Source organism: Caretta caretta, chromosome 6 (genome assembly GCF_965140235.1).
Source record: "Caretta caretta isolate rCarCar2 chromosome 6, rCarCar1.hap1, whole genome shotgun sequence".
NCBI lineage: Eukaryota > Metazoa > Chordata > Testudines > Cheloniidae > Caretta > Caretta caretta.
In genome coordinates this window covers 120,773,841-120,787,511 of record NC_134211.1, presented here as the reverse complement: position 1 = coordinate 120,787,511, position 13,671 = coordinate 120,773,841, and the positions used below count along the sequence as shown (strand labels likewise).

At 41.9% G+C, this 13,671-nt stretch overlaps 1 protein-coding gene across 10 annotated transcripts in view; it reads left to right on the top strand.

The window, feature by feature from the left end:
• Positions 1 to 180: 180 nt before the first annotated feature.
• KIAA0586 (KIAA0586 ortholog) overlaps positions 181 to 13,671 on the top strand; it is a 140,066-nt gene continuing 126,575 nt past the window's right edge. For 9 of the 10 annotated variants that reach the window (XM_075129961.1, XM_075129965.1, XM_075129964.1 and 6 more), the window contains exons 1-4: positions 271 to 346; positions 841 to 1,189; positions 2,828 to 2,913; positions 4,760 to 4,817. In XM_075129961.1, the coding sequence (XP_074986062.1) occupies positions 880 to 1,189; positions 2,828 to 2,913; positions 4,760 to 4,817 (454 nt within the window). In that variant the 5' untranslated portion in view covers positions 271 to 346; positions 841 to 879. The other variant, XM_048851977.2, reaches the window with a different exon arrangement.

The window sequence follows — 13,671 nt, the reverse complement described above, 5'->3', positions numbered from 1 at the left end:
GACCGCGCAGCGGTAGTGAATGGCCTTCCTGTGGGAGGCAGCTTTACGCATGCGCCCTGGATATGCGGCGTCTCGCGCGCAAGGCCGAATCTCTTCCCCCCCCCCGCATGCATATTGATTCTGAGCTCCCGAAAGCCTGCAGTAGCAAGCGCATGCGCGGTGCTACCCGGGAAAGGATTGGGCAGGCTGGCGCCGCCGCTTTGGAAGCGGCGGGTGTGGTTGGGGGGGGGGGAAGCTGGTGTTGTTACCATGGTAACTAGCATTTCCGGTGGCTGCTGGGTAGGGGTGAATGAGGGTGTGCTGTAGCTTCCGGGGAAAACGGGGCGAGGGCACCCTGCACCCCAAGGTAGGGTGTGGGGGGTCCCTGTACTCCTAGGGGTGCGGGGGAGGGAGCCGTGCGCCCTGTGCCCTGCCGGGCGGGCAGTGGGGGCTGGGGGAGGGAGCCTGCGGTGGGGGAAGGGGGTGCTGCACCCCAATTCTTGACGTGTGTGCTGCACCCTATCCTCGCTACAGCACTGTTGCTGGCTAGGTGGGCGCTGCTTGGTACCGAAATACTGTGGCGTTAGGCCCATGAGAACTGTTCAGGGTAGCTCGTCCCTGCCCCTCCTATGGTAAAACGATGAGAGCTGGGGGAGGTGACTGGTTGTATATGTTGGTTTAGATCCTGGGATGACTTGCTGGAATCTATCTTGTAAACCCCACTCGCTTCCCCCCCCCTTGCTCTTATTTCTTTAATCCTAGGTTATTGTGATGTAGGTGCCCCTGTCCATAATCAATTCATAAGCATTAATAAACTGTCCCTTTTAGTTGGTTAATAATGTTATTAAACCCCATTAATAGGTTGGTTGTGAGTGTTGAAAACTGCCTTGTGAGCTCCTCATGGAGGTGGAAAGTAATTCTAGTGTCAGCCAGGACTCTACGGCTAGTTTCGCTGCCAGTGATGTGCTTATCCGCTCCACCAGCCTCCACACAAAAGAAAAACCCACTGGCACTTGGACAGCAGCTGCTGACTGCGGTAGAAAAAAAGTTAAAATTTCGGTAAAGAAGCTTCGTGAAGTGGCTTCTCCCTACCAGGCAGATGATGCAGCTTTGATTAAAGACAAAACATCCTATATTCCTCCAGCATTGTCAGCAAACAAACCTCTGCCGAATAGATCAACTGTCACTACCTCCAGCAGCGTTACACAGGGTATGTGATCAAACCCCATTTCTTTGGGGTAATTTGTCTAGTCGGATCCTTTTTCTAGCATGTTATTTATGGATGTATTTATATTAGGAAAGTTGTCTGTAAAGATTGATATGAATTGGTTATACTTTTTTTTTGTTTTCTAATTGACCAGGTTTAGCCAGTTTTGTGAAATACTACTTTGTTTTTAACATGTTTTGTATAAAATATTTTAGAATGTTTTTCTAACTTTGTACAAAATGTCCCCAAACTTCACACACTTCTTAAATATGGCTCCAAATTCTGTGTACTACATTCATTATGCGGATAAATTTGCTATTGGCTATTCATTATGATGAATTAGAAGGAAGGATATTCTGTGTCTTGTACCTTTGGGTCATTTTAGCCTTCTTTGTACCTACAAGGGGATTGCAGGTCCTACTGTAGCACTGTACTGGAGGAAAGATCACAGGCTTTTTCATGCACTTGCAGCTTTCTCTATCTTTAAAATGACAGATTAATTTGCTCTGAGAGCCGGAACTGATAGATTTCCCAATGTATGATGACCATAACCTACTGAGATTAGGAAGAAATATTTATTGGCAGTTTAGAATAGAGAATACAGGCATGAAAAGATGTTAAATATTAAATGCTTTGTATGAATATTTCAAAAAAGGTAATTCCAGTGACCCCTCTGTTTTGGTTACATAATGGTTGCATGTTTAGAGGGACACATTTAACTTGAAAGGTAGTCAGGTTTTTTTTAAAACTGTGTTTAAAAAGAGTTTCAGATACAATAGCTGCCCCTGACTCTTCCTGGTAATTACTGTGATTACAATATTAAAATGAGATTTTTACAGTTTAGCTTTTTCCTCTGGTGTTGCTTTGTGAAAGACCCACACAAACAGCTGAACCCACTGAACTACTTATACAGATGAAACAGTGAAACTGACAAATATACAAGTAAACTGAAAAAAACATAATATATTATTTCCTCTAGTCTTTAAGTTCTAGTAATTCTTGGTGCTTGCTACAATAGTAAGTAAAGCATTTTCAGGTTCGAAATTGAATTTTTTTTAAGTTGATGACATCCCTTTAACAGTGTTTCTCCCTACATTTCAGGTATATCTTAGATGTCTGGCAGCTAAAGCTATATCTTATTCCCTATCATCTAGAAACCACAGTAATGGGTTCGTTTAAAATAGCTAAAATTGACATGTACTGTGCCATGAATTTACTGGGCTAGAATGTGCCTCTTGTCTCCTTAGAAAATAAAGTTTTCATTGTTGATCAAAGGATCACACAACTTTACAAGATGTTATCTTTGTAAAAGGGCATTCAAATGCATTACCCCATTAATTTATGTTGATTTCATACTGAATTTGATCCAGAGTTGTCACTGCATCGTTTGCGATTCTCACTTTCAGCAAGTTCCTCTTGTGTGTCAAGCAGGTTTATGTTGCATCTCAGGCATTGTTCATTAACATGCCAGTTCCAGGTTGACACTCTGAGCTCATTTGTGCAATGAAGGTCATTTTGTTTAGTTTAGATTTTTAAAGATACAGATATAGAAATGACTAAGATGTGGGACAGACTAGTTATACCTGTCACAAATGCATAAACTACATACGAATAACTACAGTAAAGTCTCTTTTATTTTAGCTGTCCAAAGTGTGTTGGCTGAAAGAAGTTCAGAACATCTTCTTTCAGTAGAAAATGATTTAGAACCCACGCTATTATCACAGAAGGTAAGAAGACTTACTGTTCTATTCCTGATCCTACTGTCCTGAAGTGTATGCCATACTTCCATCTCAAAAGATTATATATATGATCCAAATTTTAGTAGATCGGCAAACTTCTTCTCTCTCTGAGAGGCTTATCTGATTTCAGCCCTGTTCCTGCGAAGACTTCTGCATGTGCTGAACTTTTATGCACTGGAAGTATTGAAGTCAATATACATGCATAAGTCTTTGCAAGATCAGAGCTTTTATATTCTCTTATCTTGTCTAGTATATAGTGATTATGCATGCATCGTTTTCTTATGTTCCACCTATAGCAACTGTTTTTTCAAATTATAGTGTAATTCTTCCTATGAAATTTCTGCTCCTTGAATAGCACAAATCAATATGATTTCCTGAAGACCTTTAATATTATGATTATAGTTTCTTTTGCTTCCTGTCATTGTTCATTTAAGTAGACATTAGTTCATATCAGTCTATTAAAATTTCTTTAATATTTCAATGTGACCCTTTCTAGCTCAATTAGTTTCTCCTTTTATATTTGCTATATTTTCTGTAGTCTGTATTTGCTGAGATCTGTTTTTAGCAAATCCATTGTACATGGCCATGCATAAGGATAAAATTCTCCTGTCTTCTGTGCTGTGAAGGGACTGCAGATGGGTTTCTGTATAAGCTCAGAGTAGATCCAGTGACAACTGAGTAGTGGCAAATAGGACCTGTAGCTATTAGCCCTACTCATAGGCTGAAGTAGTGATTGTAGAGCAGTGGTTTTCAACCTGTGGTCTGCAGACCCCTGGGGCCTGCAGACTATGTCTTAGGAGTCTGCGAGAGGTGACTGTGAAAAGAAAGTTTCAGATCTCAGAAAGGGCATTACTTTTGATCAGAAAAACGGATGTGAATAGTCCCATCTACATGTCAAAACCCAGAAGTATTGTCATTACCATAGAAGCCCACATTTAGTGCCCTTTCTCACATTGTGTCAAATGCTGTGCCATGCACATGCAACATTTATAGTTGAATTCTGTTCAGTCAGTTTTCAGTCTAAGACTTCAAGAGTACAGCAGTTTGAATTTCTAAAGGGGGCCATGCCTCCATATGAAAGTTTTTAGGGGTCTGCAAATGAATAAAGGTTGAAAACCACTACTGTAGAGTACTGTTCTGCAGACCCACATCAAAGTTTAGGGTAAGGTGGTGGATTTATATCTCCCCATCCCAGCAGTAGAGCATGATTATTCAAGGTTTATCTCGGTGAAATAAATTCCATTATATGGTCCCAGTCCTGGAATCACTTACGTATATGCTTAACTTTATGTGCATGAGTAGTTATGATGAATTCATTGGGACTGCTTGCACATGTTAAGATAAGCACATATGTAATTTACATTGCCATTAATGAGTTATTTGTATAAAATCCTTTGGCTACCAATGTGCAAAATAAACACCTTAATATTGAGATTACTTCTTATTTTTAGTCTAGATGCATTACTGTCCAGAAAAATATCACAATCAATATTATTCTAGGTTAGAGGGTACAGAGAGTAGGGTCTCTGAACAGCAGCTTGTATTACTCCAGTGTGGAGGTCTTTATGCCCACATGTTCAGCAGTCATGTCTGTTTCTGAAACTTTTGGGTGCTGATACAAAATAAGACATACTTTACTGATTTATAATTGCATACTATATTTCTTTCATATTTTGATCTCTGTGTGTGTGTGTGTATGTATGTGTGTGTGTGTATATATATATACACACACAGTGTGTGTATGTATATAAAAATAATTTAAACATAAATTCTTCTTGATACATGTTGTTAATGTTTGTTTTTCCCCTCACACCTATTCCTTCCTTACTCTAAGGAAACTGCAGTAAAAGGAGTTTCTTTGCAAGTAATGGAAGATGGAAATAGACGAGAAGGTAAGACAAAATATCAGACTTCTATAACCATTTTTAAGAAAACAGCTATTTTGGAAAATAGCTATAAAATATGTTGTTTCATATCTTTTCCTTCAGTATAAAAATTGTTAGTCAAGATGTTGCAGTTCATGAGTTTCACTAGTAAAATGAAGATATCTTAAATCCTTCTTTTTTTAACAGTGGGAGTTCTATTCTATTTCATTCTGTCCTTTACCATACGAGGTCATATACTATGCTCATCCCTGTAGGATCTGAGCACCTTCCAGTAGTGTATTAAACTGCATTGCCAGAAATCTTGGCAGTCTCCTAGTGCTGAAGCAATGCATGCCTTTTAGTAGAATATTCAAGAGCTTGCAATTTTTGTTTTGAAGAGCTTGTTTGGTGACATTAGCATGAGGTCAGTTACTGCTGCAGTGAGTGTACATATTTTTGCAAGCAACCAATTTCTAGGAAAAGCTGTATCTTTTAAAAATGAGATTTGTTTGGAATCAGCTTTTTGAAAATGGGATTTGTATTTTAATTAAACTGGTCAGATTTGGCCCCTATATTATGGGTTTTTTTAATTAATATTTATAAGACTTTAACAGCATTGGTAGCATTGCAGTTTCATCTTTTTTGATGATATTTCAAGTTTGGTTGATAAGGGTAATAGTGTGGATGTAATAGACTTCTGAAAGGCATTTGACTTGGTATTGAACAACATATTGATTAAGGAGTTAGAACAATACAAAATCAACATGTCCAGGGATAGATCAGTGGTTTGAGCACTGGCCTGCTAAACCCAGGGTTGTGAGTTCAATCCTAGAGGGGGCCATTTAGAGATCTGGGGCAAAAACTGGGGATTGGTCCTGCTTTGAGCAGAAGGTTGGACTAGATGACCTCCTGAGGTCCCTTCCAGCCCTGATATTCTATGAGTCTAAATGGTTTAAAAACTGGCTAACTGATAGGTGTCAAAACGTTATTGTAAACAGGGAATCATCTTAGAGCATATGTATTTCTAGTGAGGTCCTGCACAGATTGTCTTGGCCAGTGTTTTCTCTAATTTTTTCTGTCCACGTGCAGAATAAATTTTGTTACTTGCACCAATATGGAGGTGATGTGTGGTGGGGGTGGGAGCGAGGGGTTCAGAGTGTGCGAGGGAGTTGGGGCACTGGGTTAGGGTGTGTGGGGGATAAGGGCTCTGGCTGGGAGTGTGGGCTCTGGGGTGGCGCTGGGGATGAAGGGATTAGTGTGTGGGAGGGGGCTCAGGACTAGGGCAGAGGGTTGGGGCATGGGGGTGAGGGTGAGGGCTCTGTCTGGGGGTGCAGGCTCTAGGGTGGGGCTGGGAATGAGGGGTTCAGGCTGAAGGAGGGGGCTCAGGGCTGGGGTAGGGGGTGATGGCTCCGGCTGGGGGTGAAGGCTCTGGGGTGGGGCCAGGGATGAGGGGTTTGAAGTGCAGGCTGCCCCAGGGCTACAAAGGGGAGAGAGGACTCCCCCTAGCCCTCTCTCACCACAGCAGCCGGGTAAGAGGTGCCTCTACCCATCCACAGCAGCTCTGGTGGGGTGGGGCCAGGCTGCGGGAGGGGCTTCTCTCCCTGGCAGCTCCGGTGGGCCAGGCTGGGGCAGGGGCTCCTCTCCTGGGCATCTTGAGTGGGCCTGGGCTGGACCAGGCTGGGGTAGGGGCTCCTCTCCCCGGCAGGTCTGGCGGGCCCAGGACAGGACGGGGGGAGGGGCTCCTGTCCCGGCCTGGGCTGGGCCAGGGGAGGGGCTTCTCTCCCTGCCTGTGTGGTCCTTGAGAGCCTGCTGCATGACCACGCAGCTTACAGGGAACTTAGTTCTTGTCCCTACGCTATTTAACATTTTTTATCAATAAGTTGGAAGGAAACAATCATTACCCATAAAGTTTGTAGATGACAGAGATTGGGGAAGTGGTGAATAATGGGGCGGAGAGCTCACTGATACTGAGCTAACTGGATTGCTTGGTAAGCCCAACTCAAGCAAACAATATGTATTTCAGAATGGCCAAATGTCATACTTAGGATGGGGACTGTATCCTGAGAAGCAGTGATTCTGAAAAAGACTTGGGGGTCATGGTGGATAACCAGCTGAACGTAAGCTTCCTGTTCAGTGCTGTGGCCAGAAGTGCTAATGCACTAGGAATAGAGAAGTTATATTACCTCTGTATATTTGGCATTGGTGCAAGCACTCCTTGAATCCTGTGTCCAGTTCTGGTGTGTGCAATTCAAGAAGGGGGTTGATAAATTGGAGAGGGTTGAGAGAAGAACCAAGAGAATCATTAAAGGATTAAAAAACATGCCTTGATATAGACTCAAGGAGCTCAATCTGTTTAGCTTAAAGAGAAGGTTATGGGTGACTTGATCACAGTCTGTAAGTACCTACATGGAGAAAATAAACTTGATAAAGAAGGTTCTTCAATCTAACAAACAGTTATAAACACAATCCAATCACTGGGAGTTGAAACTAGACAAATTCACATTGTAAATAAAAAATACATTTCTAACAGTGAGGGTAATTAACCATTGGAACAACTTATTAAGGGCTATGGTTGATCCTCTATCATTGGAAACTTTTAAATAAAGATAAATATATGCTCTAGTTCAAACAGGAATTAATTCAGAGAATTTCTATAGCCAAGCTATCTCGGAGGGCAGACTAGATGATCACAATGGTCCGTGCTAGCCTTACATTCTATGATTTTTTTTTTCAATTCTAAAAAATCTATTTTTAAAAAAAGTTACAGTGTTCATCAATAATTTTTGCAGCATTTTACTAAGTGATGGATTGAACATGAAAGGAGTTTATAACCAAAAAGTAAACTACATTTTTAAACTTCTTTAGCTTTAATAATCAGATGGTAATATAGGCAAAGAAATCTGTTTTTTAATACTTCTCTCTCACCTTTTAATTGCATATAATATGAAATATTACAATAAAAAAAACTATGTTCTGTGTAAAATTGTTAACTGTTAAAGACATAATTATCATTTCTTCTCTGAGCATTGGCAGTGGTTTTGCTTTCTGTGAGTTTTTTAATTAATATTTGTTGAGGGGAAAAGAAATAATTGAAAACACAGTTATCCTGATAATACTTAAAATGATGGTGCTGAAGCTAACTGCCCAGACATACAAGACTTCTTTCTGAGTTCTTTTGAATATCATGAAGGAAAACCTTTTAAAGGTCTCATAATATGGATGTAATTCTAAAAATACTGATTTAGGGGATGAAATTCTATAGCCTGTGTTATGCAGGAGTTCAGGCTAGATTAGAGGCCCCCAAACTGGGGCGTGTCCCCTGGAGGAACATTCGAGGGGGCGCAGTGGGGTCTGGGCCAGCCCTCATCAGGGGCAGGGAGGGAGTGCCACTCAGCCCTGCTCCTGGCCCTGCCCCCAGCCGCAGCCCGGGCTTCTAGCCCCATCCCCGCCCAAGCTTTGGCCCCTGACTGTGGCTTCTGCTCCCAGCTCTGCACCCAGCCTTGTCCCCCAGCTGCGGCTCTACTCCCAGCCCTGGAGCTGCCCCCAGCCTTGGTCCCTGGACATGGCTCCATTCTAGCCCAGCTGCAGCCCCGGCCTTGGCTCCCTTACTCCTGACCGCACCCCTCCCCGATCCTGGCCCTGGCTCCCGCGTGGGACTGGAGGGGAGACAAGGGTAAGGGGGGGTTGCAACTATGAAAAGTTTGGGGGCCACTGGGCTAGATGATGATAATAATAGTCTCTTCTGGCCTGAAATCTATTTAAAAGTGTGTTTTTTCTCTATTTAGTTGTCAAACTTAAGAGAAAGTACAGCCCCTTTAAGGAATGGTGCAAGGGTTGGATTGTTGCTATGGGAACCTACTTACAACTAAACAAGTTGGTTTGTGAGAGATTCCTTCTGTTGGGAGCTTGGTGCCCTAGGTGCAATTTGGAGGGGGGTAGGTTGTGTAATCTTAAACTGAAGCACCATGTGGTCAGGTAATGGTCTTGTAGTAAATTGCTAAGATGTTTACTTCACTTCATTTTATGATAAATTATTACTTTCCTCTTATAGTTTTTTTTCTTAATTTCTTTCAAAATGTGTTTGATTCTTTTAAGAGTTACTGCTATGAATTATATAGGGTTAAATAATGCTTTTGCCCCTCTCCTGTAGCTCACGAAAGCTCATGCTCAAATAAATTGGTTAGTCTCTAAGGTGCCACAAGTACTCCTTTTCTTTTTGCGAATACAGACTAACACGGCTGTTCCTCTGAAACCTAAAATAAATGTGTAAATCCTGAGGTTCCTTGTGAGAATACATCAGTTCTTGAACTTTTCTGTTTCCGTGATATCCCTGTGTATAGGGATGACTGTTAGATTATACAGATTATAACTGTTAGATGCAGTTCTGTGGTGACCTAGAATCCTATCTTTGACGTCTCCGACTCAAGGAATATTTCCGACACACCTCTGAATAGCATACTAACCCACAGAGACCTTCCTACCAAGACTACAAAAAGAAGGATTCTGGGTGGACTCCTCCTGAAGGTCGAAACAATAGACTGGACTTCTACATAGAGTGCTTCCACTGACGTGCACAGGCTGAAATTGTGGAAAAGCAGCATCGCTTGCCCCATAACCTCAGCCGTGCAGAACACAATGCCATCCACAGCCTCAGAAACAACTCTGACATCATAATCAAAAAGGCTGACAAAGGAGGTGCTGTCGTCATCATGAATAGGTCGGAATATGAACAAGAGGCTGCTAGGCAGCTCTCCCAACACCACTTCCTACAAGCCATTACTCTCTGATCCCACTGAGAGTTACCAAAAGAAACTACAGCATTTGCTCAAGAAACTCCCTGAAAAAGCACAAGAACAAATCCGCACAGACACACCCCTGGAACCCCGACCTGGGATGTTCTATCTGCTACCCAAGATCCATAAACCTGGAAATCCTGGACGCCCCATCATCTCAGGCAGGATTGTCTAGCTATGTAGACTCCCTCCTCAGGCCCTACGCTACCAGCACTCCCAGCTATCTTTGAGACACCACTGACTTCCTGAGGAAACTACAGTCCATCAGTGATCTTCCTGAAAACACCATCCTGGCCACTATGGATGTAGAAGCCCTCTACACCAACATTCCACACAAAGATGGACTACAAGCTGTCAGGAACAGTATCCCCGATAGTGTCACGGCTAACCTGGTGGCTGAACTTTGTGACTTTGTCCTCACCCATAACTATTTCACATTTGGAGACAATGTATACCTTCAAATCAGCGGCACTGCTATGGGTACCCACATGGCCCCACAGTATGCCAACATTTTTATGGCTGACTTAGAACAACGCTTCCTCAGCTCTCATCCCCTAATGCCCCTACTCTACTTGCGCTATACTGATGACATCTTCATCATCTGGACCCATGGAAAAGAAGCCCTTGAGGAATTCCACCATGATTTCAACAATTTCCATCCCACCATCAACCTCAGCCTGGTCCAGTCCACACAAGAGATCCACTTCCTGGACACTACAGTGCTAATAAACAATGGTCACATAAACACCACCCTATACTGGCAACCTACTGACCGCTATTCCTACCTACATGCCTCCAGCTTTCACCCTGACCACACCACACGATCCATTGTCTACAGCCAAGCTCTGCGATACAACCGCATTTGCTCCAACCCCTCAGACAGAGACAAACACCTACAAGATCTCTATCAAGCGTTCTTACAATAACAGTACCCACCTGCTGAAGTAAAGTGAAGAAACAGATTGACAGAGCCAGAAGAGTACCCAGAAGTCACCTACTACAGGACAGGCCCAACAAAGAAAATAACAGAACGCCACTAGCCATCACCTTCAGCCCCCAACTAAAACCTCTCCAACGCATCATCAAGGATCTACAACCTATTCTGAAGGATGAGCCATCACTCTCACAGATCTTGGGAGACAGGCCAGTCCTTGCTTACAGACAGCCCCCCAACCTGAAGCAAATACTCACTAGCAACCACATACCACACAACAGAACCACTAACCCAGGAACCTATCCTTGCAACAAAGCCTGTTGCCAACTGTGTCCACGTATCTATTCAGGGGATACCATCATAGGGCCTAATCACATCAGCAACACTGTCAGAGGCTTGTTCTCCTGCACATCTACCAATGTGATATGTGCCAGTATGCCCCTCTGCCATGTACATTGGTCAAACTGGACAGTCTCTACGTAAAAGAATAAATGGACACAAATCAGACATCAAGAATTATAACATTCATAAACTAGTTGGAGAACACTTCAATCTCTTTGGTCACTCGATTACAGACCTGACAGTTGCAATTATTCAACAAAAAAACTTCAAAAAAATGAGAGACTGCTGAATTGGAATTAATTTGCAAACTGGATGCAATTAACTTAGGCTTGAATAGAGACTGGGAGTGGATGGGTCATTACACAAAGTAAACTATTTCCCCATGTTTATTCCCCCCCTCCACTGTTCCTCAGACGTTCTTGTCAACTGCTGGAAATGGCCCACCTGGATTATCACTACAAAAGGTTTTTTCCCCTGCTCTCCTGCTGGTAATAGCTCACCTTAAAGTGATCACTCTGGTTACAGTGTGTATGGTAACACCCATTGTTTCATGTTCTCTATGTATATAAATCTCCCCACTGTATTTTCCACTGAATGCATCCGATGAAGTGAGCTGTAGCTCACGAAAGCTTATGCTCAAATAAATTTGTTAGTCTCTAAGGTGCCACAAGTAATCCTTTTCTTTTTTTTTAGATTCCTGTATCTTATATTGGTCGTATAAAAGTGAAACACTTAAAACTCACTGTTTCCATGTTGAAAAAATGAGTTTACATTAATAAAATCTAAATATTTTTCCCAATCCTAATCTCTCATTTAAATCAGAGATGCCAATTTTTGAAGTATAGTTCTACTGTGTCAAAACAGCTGTCAAAAGGAGTATTCAGTGTAGTTGCAGCCGTGTTGATCTCAGGATATTAGAGGCAAGGTGGGTGAAGTAATATCTTTTGTTGGACCAACTTTTGTTCATGAGAGAAACAAGCTTTCAAGCCACAGAGAGCTCTACTTCAGGTCTGGGAAAGCATCATAGCTTTTCACAAGGCTGTCACTCTCTATCTGACCTATCGGTTCACATCCTCAAAGGAAACCTGCACAATACTTTCAAAAGCTTGGGAGCTTAAATTCATTACTCTGCTAGAAACGGAAACTCATGGATGGAACAGAGACTGGATTTATGGCTTCTTACAACAAGCTGTAACCCACTAAACCCCTCTTTTTGTCCTATGATTGCAGAGGTGTTAATGGGCCACTCTCTCTTGAACAGTCCCTTAAAATATGTTCTAACTACTTATGCGAAACAATCTGTTTCACCATGCATTTAACTGAGATGCTCATAGTTCCTTTCCTACACCTGAAGAAGAGCTCTTTGTGACTCAAAGCCCGTCTCTCTCACCAACAGAAGTTGGTCCAACAAAAGATATTACCTCGCCGATCTTGTCTCTTTAGAAAGAAGATCCACAGTTGTACATGAACGATTTCCAGATTCTGTGTGCTCAGCTTACGTGTATAAAGATGCTTTTCTGACTGCCAGCCTTGCAAACTCAGTCTGGAATATGAAAGTCAGTGATTCTTCCTGGATTCAGAGTAGCAGCCGTGTTAGTCTGTATTCACAAAAAGAAAAGGAGTACTTGTGGCACCTTAGAGACTAACCAGTTTATTTGAGCATAAGCTTTCGTGAGCTACAGCTCACTTCATCGGATGCATTCAGTGGATTGTTCATTGTCAGTGTGGGGCAAATTCTGACCTCAGTCAACCTTTGCAACCCCATTGCCCTCAGTGGAGTTGCACAGATTCGCTAGTCTTTGATGACCAGGATAAATAGGAATGCATACACACACACCCCTATTTTTAAACACTGAGGTTAGCAGATATAACTAAATACATACAAGGATCGGATTTGTAGAGTAAGAAAGGGCATGTTTAAACCTAGTCACTTTTCAGAACATTACTGAGGAGGAGAGACCCCACTGTGAATTACTAAATTTCACAAACTGATAAATAAGCAAACAAATGGTTAAAAATGAGCAAGGTTAATGCATTGCAAAATTTAATTTAGTCATTGCTTTTCAAGTGCAGTTTAACCTTATCTGATACTACTTAGTATATTAAGAGAAGATCCATCCTTTGTGCAGCCCTCAGGGTGGGGTAAAGGAGGACCGAGCCCTTCTTATCAAGGTGCAACGTATGTGTTTTGTATTGATAATGAGATCTTACTACAACTTCTGTTAAATCTTTGCTGAGAGGGAGGTAGAAGGCTGCTCTGTTGTGTGTGCATTATAAAATGTGCAGATTAGCAATACGCATATTAGCAAGGTTGTATTGTAACATAGTTTATCTATAGCAAGCAGTGCTGCTTACTCTGAATTTTCAAGATCCTTTACTAAGTAAACTTGGTGCAGCTTGCTTATGACTGTTGGATTTGGGGTCCTCTGTGATGCACAATGGGGTAGAATCCTGATTAGGGGACCTTCTAGAGCATTTGATGGTGGGTGAAGGCTTTTGTTGCACTTTATGATAGCACAGGAAAAACTAATATTAATATTATGCAGTTTTAGTTCATTTTTGTTTATTAGAAAGTTTCGGTTAGAGTTTGTACAATTTAAATGTATATGTCATGTGCTGCACACATTCAAAACTGTCATTATTTTGACAGCATTCTCAAATTATTCAATGCTTTATGTGAGAGAAAATAAATTCGTAGTTATTCTCATAGTGCATTGGGTTGTCTTATCACTGACTATCTTTAAAATGCAGTAGTGAATGATACTCAGATTTTTTAGCCCTATGTTAAATGATGCCTAATGTTTGTCTTTTC